Source organism: Neodiprion pinetum, chromosome 4 (assembly GCF_021155775.2).
Source record: "Neodiprion pinetum isolate iyNeoPine1 chromosome 4, iyNeoPine1.2, whole genome shotgun sequence".
NCBI lineage: Eukaryota > Metazoa > Arthropoda > Insecta > Hymenoptera > Diprionidae > Neodiprion > Neodiprion pinetum.
Genome location: NC_060235.2, coordinates 23,876,083 through 23,890,630, shown reverse-complemented (window position 1 = coordinate 23,890,630; position 14,548 = coordinate 23,876,083). Strand labels below are relative to the sequence as shown.

Here is a 14,548-nt window from a genome sequence, read left to right as displayed (position 1 = left end):
TTGAAAATTGAGTGCGACAAAAACAAAAGTTCAACGACTAATTTGCGGCTTATTTACGGCAAATTATCAACCTAATCAGAATTAGCCATGATGTTCGCTGTGCGTTATTTTGGTAGTTGGCGGTCTAAATTCTTGAAAAATCAGCACGTCATCCGCTTTTTTTTTTGAAAATTGAGTGCGACAAAAACAAAAGTTCAACGACTAATTTGCGGCTTAATTACGGCAAATTATCAACCAAATCAGAATTACCCATGATGCTCGCTGTGCGTTATTTTGGTAGTTGGCGGTCTAAATTCTTGAAAAATCAGCACGCCATCCGCTTTTTTTTAAAAAATTGAGTGCGACAAAAACAAAAGTTCAACGACTAATTTGCGGCTTATTTACATTCTTGGTATTTATCGAAATTTTGCTTATGGGATAATGCACCGAAATTTCGATGCTTCGGGATTTATGAAAATATCGGTACTCCGGTTAACCGAATACGAAATCCGTACCTAAATTCGATCAATAATTCTCAATACCGTGCACTCCTTGATACCGTACTCGATTATATTGCTACAACAGACTGTCCAACCAAGTACAATATTACTTATATTTTTTACGCTTCTTGTATTGAAAACTAAACAAATGCTCAACTATACCTTACATTGAATGATATATCCGAAATAATGTTACACTTTGATACTACGGTTGAAATCTGACAAGTATATTGATGTTTGAGATGTACTGTACATATGAAATTGATAGTTAAGGTATCAAAAATGGGCTGAGCTACGCTTGGAGATCGGTAATTTGAAGTACTAATCGATGATTTGCAACAATTTATACGAACAATAAATAATTGACCGTGTAATACTTGTGGTTTTCAAATTCTTACTGTACTCAATACATTGCAGTTAAGTAATGTTAGTGGCGATGCATTATTGCACTTTTTGCCAGCGACCAACGAGCCAATAATTCTGGATGTTGTATTACAATGTATTAATATTAACGGTTATGTAAGTCTATATATTATTATGAATGTAGTCTCTATACTGAATTTTATATATACCATTATCTCTTAATATGTAAAAATGTTGCGTGCTATTGCATTAATGACACAACGGATTATTGCTGTGTACAAGTTTTGTATGAAATAAAAATCAATTTCCTATTTTCGACATCTTTTTTTTCGCGGTAAACGGAGAAACGGTCAGCACTGAGTAAATTGTCGTGACATCCCAACGGGCTCGGCCCTACGGAAAACTGTTGTATTCTCTGTCATGTCGCCCACATTTTTACATACTCACATATATTTCAGTGAAGTATGTCTCAAAGCTGCTGTTCTTCTGCTGTGAACGCCAGTAATTAAGAAAACACTAAACGCCAATATTTTTATCAAACTTTATTGTTATCTCAAGGTTATTTGGAATTGGGATATAACAACGTAACAATGAAGTCATTCCATAAATATATTTCACTCCTTTTCAGCAAAGGAACCTGTAATTTTTTAAAGTATTTCATTCATAAACAGAAAATATTTTCATTATGACACAACTATAGCTAACATTTTTTACTAGCTCAGTTTTACACATTTCAATTTGTCAGTGGAGAATATAATACAAGTGATACTTTTATTACTTAAACCCAATCAACATATATCCGTAACGTCGTCATATAAGTAAATGTTTCACACCGTGACATGACTTAGCCGCAACTAGTTTACGTGCCGTCACATGTTAGTGTTACACGTTTTCTTTTATCAACCGTTCAGATATTTTGGAATTTCTCCTAACTAACAAATGAATCAAAATACTCGATACCATTAAGAATCTATGAATGAATAAAATATTAACTATGATGTATGAATTATAGAATTGCCGAGCGTCTTACTCTGCCAACAAAGTAATGCAGCAAGTTTATGTACTTTTTTAAAAAATTCTCACGTAAACTTCTCCACGGTTCAAAAACTCATTTGAAACCGTAACTACAATAGCAGAGTAAGGTGACTCAGCATACGCTGTTGCTTAGTACTTTAGGTAATACTATGTATTCATTTTAAACAAAATGTTTCAATCTTCGTATATTTTTATCAGCAGAGTAATTATTTTTGTCACGAAGCTACATTGTAGAAAAAATATTACCAAGTGATTGCATGTAATTGAAAATGAGGACAACTACAAAATTGTGCCTCCTTCTCTTTCTAAGCTATGTTTAGGAATTGATACCGTGGTAGTTGATATGAATTCAGTTTATACGATGCGTAAAAAAAATTTTGTTGAAGAAAGTCTGAACAATATTTACGAATGAAAAGAGTTACTTGCTATTAGATAAACATAAATAATAATAACGAAAAACGTTCAGATCTCATTTAATGTAACAATAATATTTCGTTATTATTAATATTATTATAACAATATTGAATGATGCGTGATTGCTGCAACGTTAGACCACGTAAAAGCTTCACATTTATCTTCTTATTTGCTCAATTCCAAGATAATGTGAATTTCTTGGTCTTAGTCCGAAATTAATGTTTGTAAAATTTGTTCTAACATCCTCGCGAAAATGGTCGAATGTAGCCCACATTTGCTTCATAAAATCTACCCTAATGAATACAAATCTATATTCGGCATTAGCGTGAAACTGTAGGGGGTGAACGAAATGAAACTAGCTATTGGCAAGTTGAATGGTAAAAATGAAGGCAGGGTCGATTCGCTAATTCTCCTCTGCCAGTTTCAGCGGCATGGGGGACATAGCGCTGTGCTGCTGGACCACGAATCTAACGGCAAGCTTTGATCCTTGCCTTTTTTACCATCCAGAAGATCCGGCGCTTTTCAACTCGACAATACCCGTAAATTCTTAAAAAATTACTTACTCGTCCTGTCAGTCTGCGATACTTGATCTATGAAAAACTGTTACGTAGATATGATTAAGTCGGTGAGGAATGAATATTTTGAATAATTACTAAATGGCGATGAAATTTGTGGAAATATTAACGCTTTACGGATCACTTTAAAATGCATCTTTGATATTCTGGAATTGTCGTACAGCCAGGTCAACGGGTAGATCGAATTTAAAATTCGTAAGACGATCCAAAGAATGAAAGCCATCCTGAAAACCTAGGACACATGAAGCAAACAAGAATTAAAATACCTGAAGTAGTGGAATTTTACAATTCTTGAACACATCTGTATGCAGGGTGTTTGTGTTGATTCTGGACATACTGTTCCATTATGAGTGAAGTAAAACTACATTTACTACTAACAGCAAGATCACACTGGGAAATTGTTGACGATATTCATACATTTAATTTTATTTTATTTGATTATTCCGGTTAGCCTTTCATTTCTTAGTGTGTCAGTTAAGTAAAATAAAGTAATCATGTTCAGTTACGCGATTCGTTTACTATTAAGGTTGTTACCGGCGAGAGTAAGATGAATGAAAGTTATATATAGTAGAAAAATTATGTGAGAGCTAAGTGTAAACACGACATCACCTATGTATTCAACGCCACGTTCGGCTAGCTGAAAGAGCTGACAGTATATAGTCAGTATTGCTCCGAACGTCGCGCTAGCAAGGTGTAAGTGCTGTAGGATAATGATGTGTCTATGCGTAAATACGCATGTAATGTGGTATTTTGATTGGGATAACTCGCGGAAAGACAGTAACTTGTGTGAAACGAGAGCCAGCCTGTGCGGAATACGGCTTTACGCCGGGATGGTTGACACGTCGGGAAACTGGTGCGAAAATTACAGTTCGTGCATCCGCAGTGGGACCAAAAACGATATCGCGAGTTGAACCGTCTCGAGTGGATTCTCGCGACGGTTGTCACGCCAGTTAGATTTCAGTGAAACAAGAGAAAAGAAAGTGTGTGAGACTACCGATTGACGCTGTTGTTATTGGAATACAAAGGCCATTTGGAATATTTGATTGTGCAAGGAACACAGGTAAAGTGACTTCACCCTTAATTGAATGCTTAGTTATTAAGGACGTTGCCTACTCCCGGCGGAACTGCTGCTTGCAGACGTTCACGCGATGCAAGTTTTCTCCGTCATTTATAAAGATATCGAACTTACATTAGAAGCATTTTGAAGGCAAAGGAGCAATCTGTGTCGTGTATTTTTCCGAATTTCAATTTTTTTTTTTCAGAGTCGTAAAAAACAGAACTGAAAGTGAGCAAAGTTCCCGTCGTAATAAAACAAGAATGAATTTTTTTTTCACAATTCTACGAAATACACGACACAGATAGACCCTTCACCTTTGATTTAGGACTAAGAGCAATAAAATCGAACTCAAGAGTTGCGAGAAAACTTGCACGAGCTGAAGCATGAAACAGCGGATTTTCGCCGCGAAAAGCGATTGCTTGCTAGCTCTTAACACGTGCAAACCCGTAATTCAAACCGCGAGCCGTGAGCGTTATTCGGTGTGTTCTTCGTGAATAAATATTCGTAAAGTATCTAAAACTCCTTGATAAGTGTTCATCAGTCATTCGCTATGACTAAGATAAGGAAAGTGTTACGGAAAAGTAAGAAAAAGGGCCAGGGTTGCAAAAATTTGGCGGCTTATCAGCGGGAAAGGTTGAGGTAAATAGAAAGGCATCAAGTTTGCTTACATAGACTTGATTGTTTTCATTTTTAGACCGACTAATTAACATGCACGTTTTATTAATTCAGAACACCGTATTTTCCTGACAATCTCTTCGAATTATTATTTAACGTCCCTTTCTCAATGTGTGTTTTGTCAACCTATTCTTCCGAAAATCATTTTCCATCTTTCGTCCACTCACGATTACAAACTTACCGATGACTCTTACCGCACACTGATCTACCTAACTGACTATTTGATTGTGATATTTGACATCTACTTGCCAAGGTCAATGCACAATACACTAATGAATTGAAAACCTGACGTGCTATCGAAGACAATGTTGCAGCGTAAAGTTCTGCCTTTTGCCAGCAATAGTAGACTCCAGACGTGCTCGACAACTTCCGATTCGCGACCCTCGTCATATAATTGAAGCTAGAAATTCTGCGGTCAAATCAAAACAATCAACGACTGATGTTTCCACCCGTAAGAAAAAGAAAACGACCAAAACTTTTGGTTTCATCACCAAAGTTTTAAGCGACATAAATCGAGTTATAATCTTCTGATTTACACGAATTTCTGCTGAGAAATTACGTGTGGCACGAGTGTGTGGTATAAAATTATTGCAACGAATATTTTTTTGGATATAAAAAATTTAAAACATCCGACTGTTGGAAAATTATAATGTTCCAAAATCCGTATTGCAGTTATATGCTTCACTTAGAAAACGTAAAAGTTTTTTATTGACTTTACTGGTTAGATCCAAGGTTAAATTCAAAGGGAATTGAAGCAACTTACCAGTTTTTACTACGTAGCTCCATGAAGTGTAATAGTTCTCCAATAGGTACTGTGACTGCAGTATCAACTTTAGCCAGACAACTAATTTGTTTAGACTGTAAAAAAAGCAAGTACAGTTTTTTGTCGATCAAATGAGATCCCACATTAAGCTAATCAGGTATATCACATTAAAATTTTTAGGATTGTCAACCATTCTAGAAACTAGAAAGATTCAGGGGGTTTTGGTTCAGAGAAAAGTTAAAAAATTTTAAGTTTCTTTGTATTGCTTTTTTGCCATTGAGCAAAGGATCAATCTCGATTTTGATTCATGAAGTAACGCACTGGAACTTCTTGGGGCAAATTGAGCATATATCGGTCGATTGAGTTTTCTAATGGTCTAGAACCTTTTTAATGTAACAAAATTAATATACAGAATCGGAGACAATAATAGAAAATGTTGTATGGTTAGCATGGAAAAGTTCACATTGATGAATTGAAAAAGACTTACTTCAATGCTGCGCAAACGAAAGCTTTAAAGTGAGAATCGTAACTTCTTTTATATGGCGTATGCGATGCAACAATATTTCCAATAGTGGTTAACAGACTCTGAAACCCAATCAGAAATACAGAAATGTGATGATTACATCGAGCACTTCGTTATGAATCACTTATTGATCTACTCACTTGTTTTGAAGAAATTGTACTTCTGCCTGATAGATCCAGGTTAAAACTCTGTGAAAGTTTTTGAGCAGGACTGGAATTATACGTGTGACCATTCTTGATGTCGTAATACCTCAAAATCAATTCCCATATATGCATAGAATTTGTTGAAGAATTGTGTCGTTGAGGAAAACAGCCGACGAATGGAACAACACTTGATGCTTGGTTATCTAATGTTAGCCCGTGTTGCAGCAGATCTCGTATGCTTACAGTGAGATGCTTTCGAACTGCGAATGTTATTTTTGCGTTGGATTGGGTTGTCGGTGAGTCCGAATCCGAAGTATAATCATTGTCCTCAGCTGTGTCATTTTTTGCTTCTGCTATCTGTGCTAGAACATGCTCTACGGCAACGTCCAATCGTGTTCTCAAGTCCCTCCAATTTCGCGCAGCATTTTTTTTCATATTTTTTCTAGCTTGATCACTGCTACAGCCCAACTGTGACAAAGCGAACATGTGAAGTAAAGCCGCAGCTCTCCTTATCGTAAATAGAGTCTTAGACTGTATTTCCTCGTCTTCCGATCTGTTCTTGAATGATTTTCGCCCATATGACGATGATGCTGTTCCGTTTGTGTGTACGGGGCATGCACACGTGCAGGCTAAGCTCTCAGGGCTTACTTCACCTTGTAAATAATTAATAAAACGTTCCAGATCTGTGATCTGAGTTTTAAGTTGTGTCACAAGCTGTTCCTTCATTTTCAATGGGCTAACGATCTGTGATCGACAAAGGATAAGTACAAGTTTAGAGAATTTCATCCAGACAACTCACTTGCAGCAGGCTTCTGTGTATACTTACTTGACTAATTGCGCAATCAACTTGCCATCGTAAATCTTCTAGTGGTAGCTTGCATAGATCGTCAATGTTAAAGTTCAACTTTTCTTTAAGGTGATCTGGAATTGCAAACAGTGAAAATTGTAACTAATTTATTATTACAAAGAGGTGAATTGTTCCGGAAGATGTAATCTTACATTTGTATATATAAAATTTGAAAAAACATCTGTATTGAAAAAAATCGATCGTCAAAATCGAATTTTGGCATCTTTGACTGCAAAATGGTGTTTGAGAAGAAACACAGCATTTTCAGATTAATTCTGCGTGAGCACTGCAAGCAAGGATATTTTAACTTTGTGATTCTATTGATGGACAGAACTTTAAAAAAACAGTTCACTAAAATTGATGATGACCGGGTTTCAAGAGTGACCGAATTTTTCTAAAATCATTCTTTGCTACGTCTGGTGAGACATACATACGCACGAACAACGCAAAAGTGATTCACAATAATCTTTCGAATTTTAAGCAGAACATATGATCATCAATTCATACAAGCGATGGTCATACTTACTGATGATTAAATTTTGACGTTCCAATATAACACTCTGAGGTGGACCCGCACCTCCAGTTTCATAAGCGTACTTTTCTAGATCTTCCAGCTGCGACTTAAGCTGAACTATCAACTCGCGTTGTTTTGTCCGTTGCAGTGCCATTTTAGTTTCAACTTCACTGTCGCTTATTGAACTGATTGCCTATTAAATTCCGACAAAAACAGATTAAGATATTTGTGATCAAAAAGTCGTACAGCAATTCATAAATTATCTCAATCTTATTCGATATTCTCTCGATACCTGAATCATTTTCATTGTATATTATTCATCTGCAATGAAAGATTAATATGTGTAAAGTGAGAAGTAAAGGATACTTCACAACAGAGTAGTAATGAAAAAAAGCCTGTTTGTCTGTTCAGATATTTCTTAATTGCACAGAGAATTCATCACGTAGATTCAAAAGACAAGTAAAAAGTAATTTCAATTTAAAAATGTTTGATCACCGATACGAATTGTTCATCAGGTCAACAATTCTACGGCAAGTGAAACCTGGTATAAAAATTACATTTTAGCCTATCAGGTCAACGGAAGTTTTAAATTGTCTCGAAATTTATTATTTCAAAGACGTTGCATTATTTGAATGAGTGTTATTTCCTATGTGCGTCAGCAATCATTTTTTTTTTTTTTTTGGATAATGTAAAAGGTTTTCTATTACAAGCGTAAAGATCAAAATATGTTTTTTTTGTGAAGTTTTACGGGAATGTATAGAAATTAAGCAAGCAATCTTTGAATCTCGACCAATCTCGACTCACAATCAGCTCTCTTTAGCGAGTTGATCAACTAATTGTAAACTCTGAAGTTGGAGGGGTAGCCACTCAAAAAATCCGAAATTGAGTTTTTGTGACCCTCTTATGATAACAAAATCATATATATTCAGCTCGAATCATGATCGAGTCAATTTAGAACAGTTTTTCGAAAAAGAGTGTTCTTGATTTAAACTGTGAACATTTTTCCTCTTTTGCCAGCATGTACATCGGGCGGTCCTGTCTAATCTCTTAATACCCCTTCCAATATCTAGATCTCCTGGTCCTCGCCTCTCAATCCTATTTCTGTTTGTCCCTATCTGTGCGTAATAATGCTTCTATAGTTTTTCCCCCCTTGTCCCTTCTTCTTTCGAGTTCACTTGTCGACCATCCTCTCTTCCTTAGGAACTCTTCCCTCTCTGTCCCCCACTTTCCCTTTATCATGTCTTCTCTTCTACAAGCCAAGCTTCCTTATTAAATTTACTTTGCATTTCTCCATCTTTTCCTCAAATTTCAGTGCGCTTTTTCTGGCACTTGTCGCCATGTTATTTATATAATTAATTTGGCAAACCTTGTATTTCAAAATTTTAACGTAAAGTAAAAGCTTAAGCATGACACATTAATTTTTTCGGATTTTTAGTAAGATGTTTTCCAGTCTATTTAAGCATGGGGTCGATTTGACGTCCTCCTAGACTTAGGTGATGCAAAAAAAAAAAGACCTTCGGTAATTGAGTGGGAAGCTTATTGACTAATAACGAAAAAGTTGTATTTGAGATAGTAAGTCGAAATATAATGATACGGTAGTCATTAAGCAGAAAATGGAACCCGAGAGAAATCTTAATTTAAATGTTAATGAGCGAGAGAAGAAAGAAATCAAACATGTTAGTCGGTTAAAGTTAAAATGTAGTTGTTGGCAATTGAGACAGAGTCAACTAAAAAAGTAGTATCTGAGTGGATAGGGAGGAGTTTAATGTATTGAAATTAGTAACATTGTATTTGCGACTTACAATTAGGCCTCTCTACTTGTTTGATTAGAATCAGTCGGTAATTAACTTGTATAGAGTTGACACGTGACTTCAATAAGCTTATCTTTAAATATCATGAACTCACCACTATAATTTCCACATTGATATACGTTACACACTACAGCATATACAAATTTCAGTAAAATCAAAATTTTGAGCTTCAAAAACAGGCCGAAGCTTCGTGAATCTGCGCATATATATGATATGTTTTTGAATGTTACGGTTTACTTTGATGCCTGAGTTTGCTATTGCTTCGATAGGAAGTATTACTTGTATAATGTGGATGGGATAGACCTCAAATGTTTGCTCTAATTATCTTACTATCGAAAAAGATTCGCACTTTCATCTCTAGGTTCTTCACTTTTATGCTACCAGAAGCTCACTTTATGTGGAATTCGATTTCATACTTTTGGTAAGCATTACTACCGAACTGACGAAAAAATCATATCTGTTTTTCTCTTACTATTATTTATGGGAGATTAGAAAACTAACAAATTCCTCACTTAGGTGGATTTGAACTGACGGCGAGTGGTACTAAACTCAAACTATAGAATTGGAATTTATGACAAAACATTATGTGTACATATAGTGGCGCAAAAAAGTACTTACAGTGTATGAGGCATTTGAGGTATCTAGACATCACATAATAAGGGTGCAAAAATTAAATAAGTACAGCCAACAATTTACAAAATTAGAACATATTTATTTAGTTACTAAAGCATAATATAAAAACCAAGTACAAAGCAAAGACTGGAAAATATAAATAAATATTTACACAAATCAAATGCACCAATAATGAAGCAAATTTGAATAAATATTATTTATGCTTAAGTTTGCCAAAATAAGAAGAAAAAATGAGTCGAATAAGGTAATTGATCAAAGCTCATTTCATCATTGCTCACAGCCAATAATTTTCAAGTTTCAGTTCAATAAAATCTTAATGCAGCATAAATAAAAAATGAACCTAGTTGTATTTGTTATCACAATAAAATTGATTCTGCACGTTCTCAGGACTCGATTTTGTGATGAAACTGGCGAAAGCAATTTTTGTTATATGTCAAGATTGTCATGTTATCAATGTTGTAAGCATCCAGAAAATGATAATAGATCTTTTCGTTGATTCGGCTATTTAATCATAGATTTAAAATTGTGTAACAGGAAACCATTTCCAAAATATTTATTTAACTCTGCTGCATTTTATAATCAGTTATACATGCCTTCCAAAGTGAACTTTACTGTGCAGTCAAACGTAAACAGAATTTTTTCCGCAGTCTGAGAACGTGCAAAATTCATTTTCTTGTAATCTGGGGGCATATCTTTGATCAATACTGGAAATAATGGCTGTTCCTCGAAGAATTAGAGTGTTCGACAGCAAAGTCTAGACTTATATATGATTCAGGTACTAGTAGCTATGTACAATGAAGTACTACACATGTAAAACTACCCGTGTTGAGTTGAGGTAACAACATACACCCAACGCTATTCACATTTAATTTTAGTTCCTCAACTCATGATGTATACAGAATTTGGGACTGATACTTAAGACAAGATACTATAAGGTCCCGAATTATCTTTGGAATATTCTGGTAAATAATATTAAAATACAAACTAGCAAGGTGCTTGCCCAAAAATTTCTTTGAAATACATCAGTTCTTAAAAACTGCACTCAATATTTTCAAAACTCATCCCCCAAGGTATAAGCGTTGAAAAATAATATCAAGAAATAAAAAGACATCGATAATCAGATATAGCAGCACAGGAAACCGAAGGCAAGGTAATACTGGTACAATGTTACCATGGTTCGGCAGGACGAGGACGTATCAGATATACCTTCATCAGAGTATTTTGTGCGGCTTACGCTTTGATCGTGAGATGACATAACCGCAGATGAAGGAGCTATGTGATTTTCTGCACACAAGTTACTTGGAACATCTGGTATTCCACGAAATGCAAACTCCTCCAGTTCTTTGAGTAGACTCTCTTTCTGTGCTGCTGGAGCATCGACGATTTGCCTCAACCTGAACTGAACCTGGAAACAAGTAACCGATTAGATTATAACAAATAATAAATAAAGATACAGTTCTTAGATTTAGGAAAAATGTAGTACTTATGAGATACCAATAGGTCGGAAGTTCAGAGTTGTCAAAAAAACATTAAGATGGTTTCTGAATAAGGGGGAAGGTGAGCTCGGTCAAAATGTTGTAAATATGCGAACACCATGACCAAAGTCACGATGGAACTTGTCGTGTATCGCTAGGTAGTAATGAGTTAGTTGTTCTAGCATTTTCATTGTATTTACACCTATTATAATGTAAAAATAAAAATTTCAATTTAGTATATAGCAATTTAGTGTAAAACTAAACTCTATACTATCTATCAGTTCACCAAAAGTTCTATTGTCACGTCGATCATGCAAATTGAAGAAGAAATTGAGAACTAAATTTGAATGATATTCGAACAGCATGATATAGTTTTACCAGCCCATAAATAACAAAGGCAATTTCATATCTAAATAATAACTGTGATGGTTTTAACAGAGATAACAATGCTGTATTTTTTGTTACAAATCCTTTTTGCTGCAGGCACGATTGCTGCACTGTCAAACATATCTAATATTTTCATTCAGGTGTAATTGTGAGGGGTCACAGGAAGTGATGTGGAATAATTCTCGTGGAAGTTCCTGATAACATTTTCAATCAATAAGCAGTTTATAGGATTGTCACAAAAGTATAAATTTTCAGTTCAAAGTAATATAACGATTGAATATCTAAAAAATGGTTTCAAAATCATGAATGCTACAGTTCGATTTCATGAATGAATATTAAGATTAAGGTTTTTACCTGGGCAAAATGTGTTGTTAATGCAATCAAAGAAGAGTTGAGCATTTCTTGTTCTTCTTCCAATATCTTGAGTCTTTCTGTATCACATGACAAGCTGTGGAAAGGTAATTAAGTACTTTACAATACAGGTTCAAACACTCATGAACATGCAATAAATCAGTTTGGGAATTATAACTAAGGTTGAAAAATCGTGGTGTCTAGAGTCAGGAAATTTCTAGAAAATTAACAATATTAGGCATAAAATTAATGTCAAAACAGTAACACATATGCTAAATACACTTTCATGAACAGAGAAAATTGAATCACTGTCTCGGACTCATAAATGAATACGTCGTATGTATTTGTGTATTTTACATCTGATTCATGTTATGAAAAGGTGTCGTAGCATGCTATAGTACAAAATGTGTTGGAATTTGGTGTGCCTAATCGAATCACCAAGAGTCATAGTTGTTTGCAGTAGTAACAGTGCACTAAATTCACAGTGGCTGCCATGTTCAAATTGGTTGTTGATTGTGACAAATAAGTATAAAGTTCATTGTATAGAACTCTCTGAGGGGCCTTTGCATGAAATAAATTTGGATACACAATAGGTTGTTTCGTGTGAAAGCAATACTTTTTTTAGCTGTTATCTGAAGAACATTGGAAAAAATAAATCCTCGCAGAAGCATACATCTCTTAAATCTAATCTTGAAAAGTCTCTTTTGGAACTCGAAGTCTTCCAGGTTTCAGAGATATCTTTCCTGCTATGTACAAGTTTCTCAGGTAGAAGCAAAGAAAATATTCACTTTCAAGCAAAACATCTGAATACATAGATCTGACATTAAAAATTAAGTTGAAATAGTAATAAAATAAGTTTATCCCATAAGCCATTTGTTGTGGATATTCACATGGCAGAGTAATTGCATGCGAAGTACGCTAAAGTTATACATGTTGCACACACTTTGCAAACGGTCCCATGTAGGTTCACTGTGTAATGTGAATAGCATTTACAAAAATATATAGATATCAAAAGCTGAGGATATCAATTGGTTGAGGATTTATTAGGTATATTGGAACATATTATCTCACTGCAGAAACCAACAATTGTTTATCAGGCAAATTAATTAATGATTATTATGATTAAAAAAAAAAATCCGAAGTTGTGATAATAGTGATTAGATTCAGGAACATTTCTGTCATTGCCGTACCTTTCCATGCTATGGGTATATTTGTATCGCAATTCATCTCCAAAATCATCGTCGCCATCGTTAGCTCCGACTGGAGCCCATCTTTCACCAGCAGGTCTCTCATTTTCATCAGAATTCAGTTCGTCAATATCATTTTCAAATTTCTGAATTTTACTAGTCATTTTGTCGCGTTGTTCTCCGCCTTTTTCCGTTTCCCTTTTTCTACGGATAAGAATACGTTGATCGAGGTTCTTCAAATTTGTATAGATTTTTCCTTCTATTTCAAACGTGACGCGAAATTTTGAGGTTACGACAACAAAGCTCGTAAATAGAAGACTTTGATTTGATACTCATGTTTATTTTATATTATTACACGTATTGCGATTGCTTTCTAAGGAATCTTTGTGTTATCCACGAAGTAATACTAATGTTACGTTGTGTAATCTAAGAGATGGTGATGTCGATCAGTCAGTTACTTCGACCAGGGAAAAAATGTAGACTAGAGTGGACTATGAGAGAAGAGACTAATCGCAAAGTTGCTACGACCAGCTTTTCCTACGGTGTAATCGGGAAGGACGAGTGTAATATGAGAGTAATTCAACCGGCCTTCGATCTCAGTTCCGTATACTACTATCCCCTGGTTAATACCCGAGTGAGTTGATTTTTTTTTTAATCGTTCTACATGGTGGTTGGTGTGTGATGGTCTATAGTTTAGTCTACGGTCTTAAATACAGGTCTGGAAACTCACTTGGAGGGGAGTATGTCGCTTATTGAAGCAATTTTTGTGTTCACTAGTCGCCATTAGGTTCGTTGCGATCTTATAGCGATACGAATAATCGTGGCTCCCAGCATAGGAGTTTCCAGACCTATATATAAGACCGTTATTATTAATGAAACAAATTCGACTAGGGAATTCAAAAGACGTCAGCCCCTCGTGATTGTATTTTGTGTCCCGCTTGTGGGGAATAGTTTGTTGGTGTTATCGGCGCTTGACCAGCTTTCAATAGTCTCCGGATTATCTGTAAAAATTGGGAAACCCCCCTCACCCCCCCAAAAAAAATGGAATGACTGTAGTTAGGCATTAGTCTTGGGAGCTTGTCTAAATTTGTTGCGAGCAAACAAATTGTCTTTTAAAAACATCAATTTGTATTTTTCTTCTCCATTTTCCTTAGTCTTCTTAATGAAGACAGGGATTACGTATACATTAAAACACTCCGCTCGGATCTGAAAAATTTCGCGGGATGTGGTACATCCACAACACGGAGTACAACTGGCGGGAAACTTACCATTCTCGAGGGACATTTACCGGTCCGTCTTTCCGTGATCCATGTTCC

General features: G+C 35.3%; 1 protein-coding gene across 2 annotated transcripts; it reads right to left on the bottom strand.

The window, feature by feature from the left end:
- Positions 1–1,369: 1,369 nt before the first annotated feature.
- On the bottom strand, positions 1,370–13,987 carry LOC124217561 (RUN domain-containing protein 1). 2 transcript variants are annotated; one of them, XM_046623377.2, is made up of 10 exons: positions 13,963–13,987; positions 13,236–13,436; positions 12,049–12,142; positions 11,067–11,237; positions 7,401–7,581; positions 6,854–6,948; positions 6,025–6,771; positions 5,849–5,946; positions 5,362–5,456; positions 1,370–3,098 (listed from the first exon to the last, which is right to left on the bottom strand). In XM_046623377.2, the coding sequence occupies exons 2-10, from the start codon at positions 13,394–13,396 to the stop codon at positions 2,992–2,994; spliced, it is 1,749 nt and encodes a 582-aa protein (XP_046479333.1). In that variant the 5' UTR covers positions 13,397–13,436; positions 13,963–13,987; the 3' UTR covers positions 1,370–2,991. The 2 variants fall into 2 exon arrangements, with proteins under 2 accessions (XP_046479333.1, XP_046479335.1); XM_046623379.2 differs by lacking the exons at positions 5,849–5,946; positions 13,963–13,987 and having other exon boundaries at positions 13,236–13,750.
- Between the last annotated feature and the right edge of the window lie 561 nt (positions 13,988–14,548).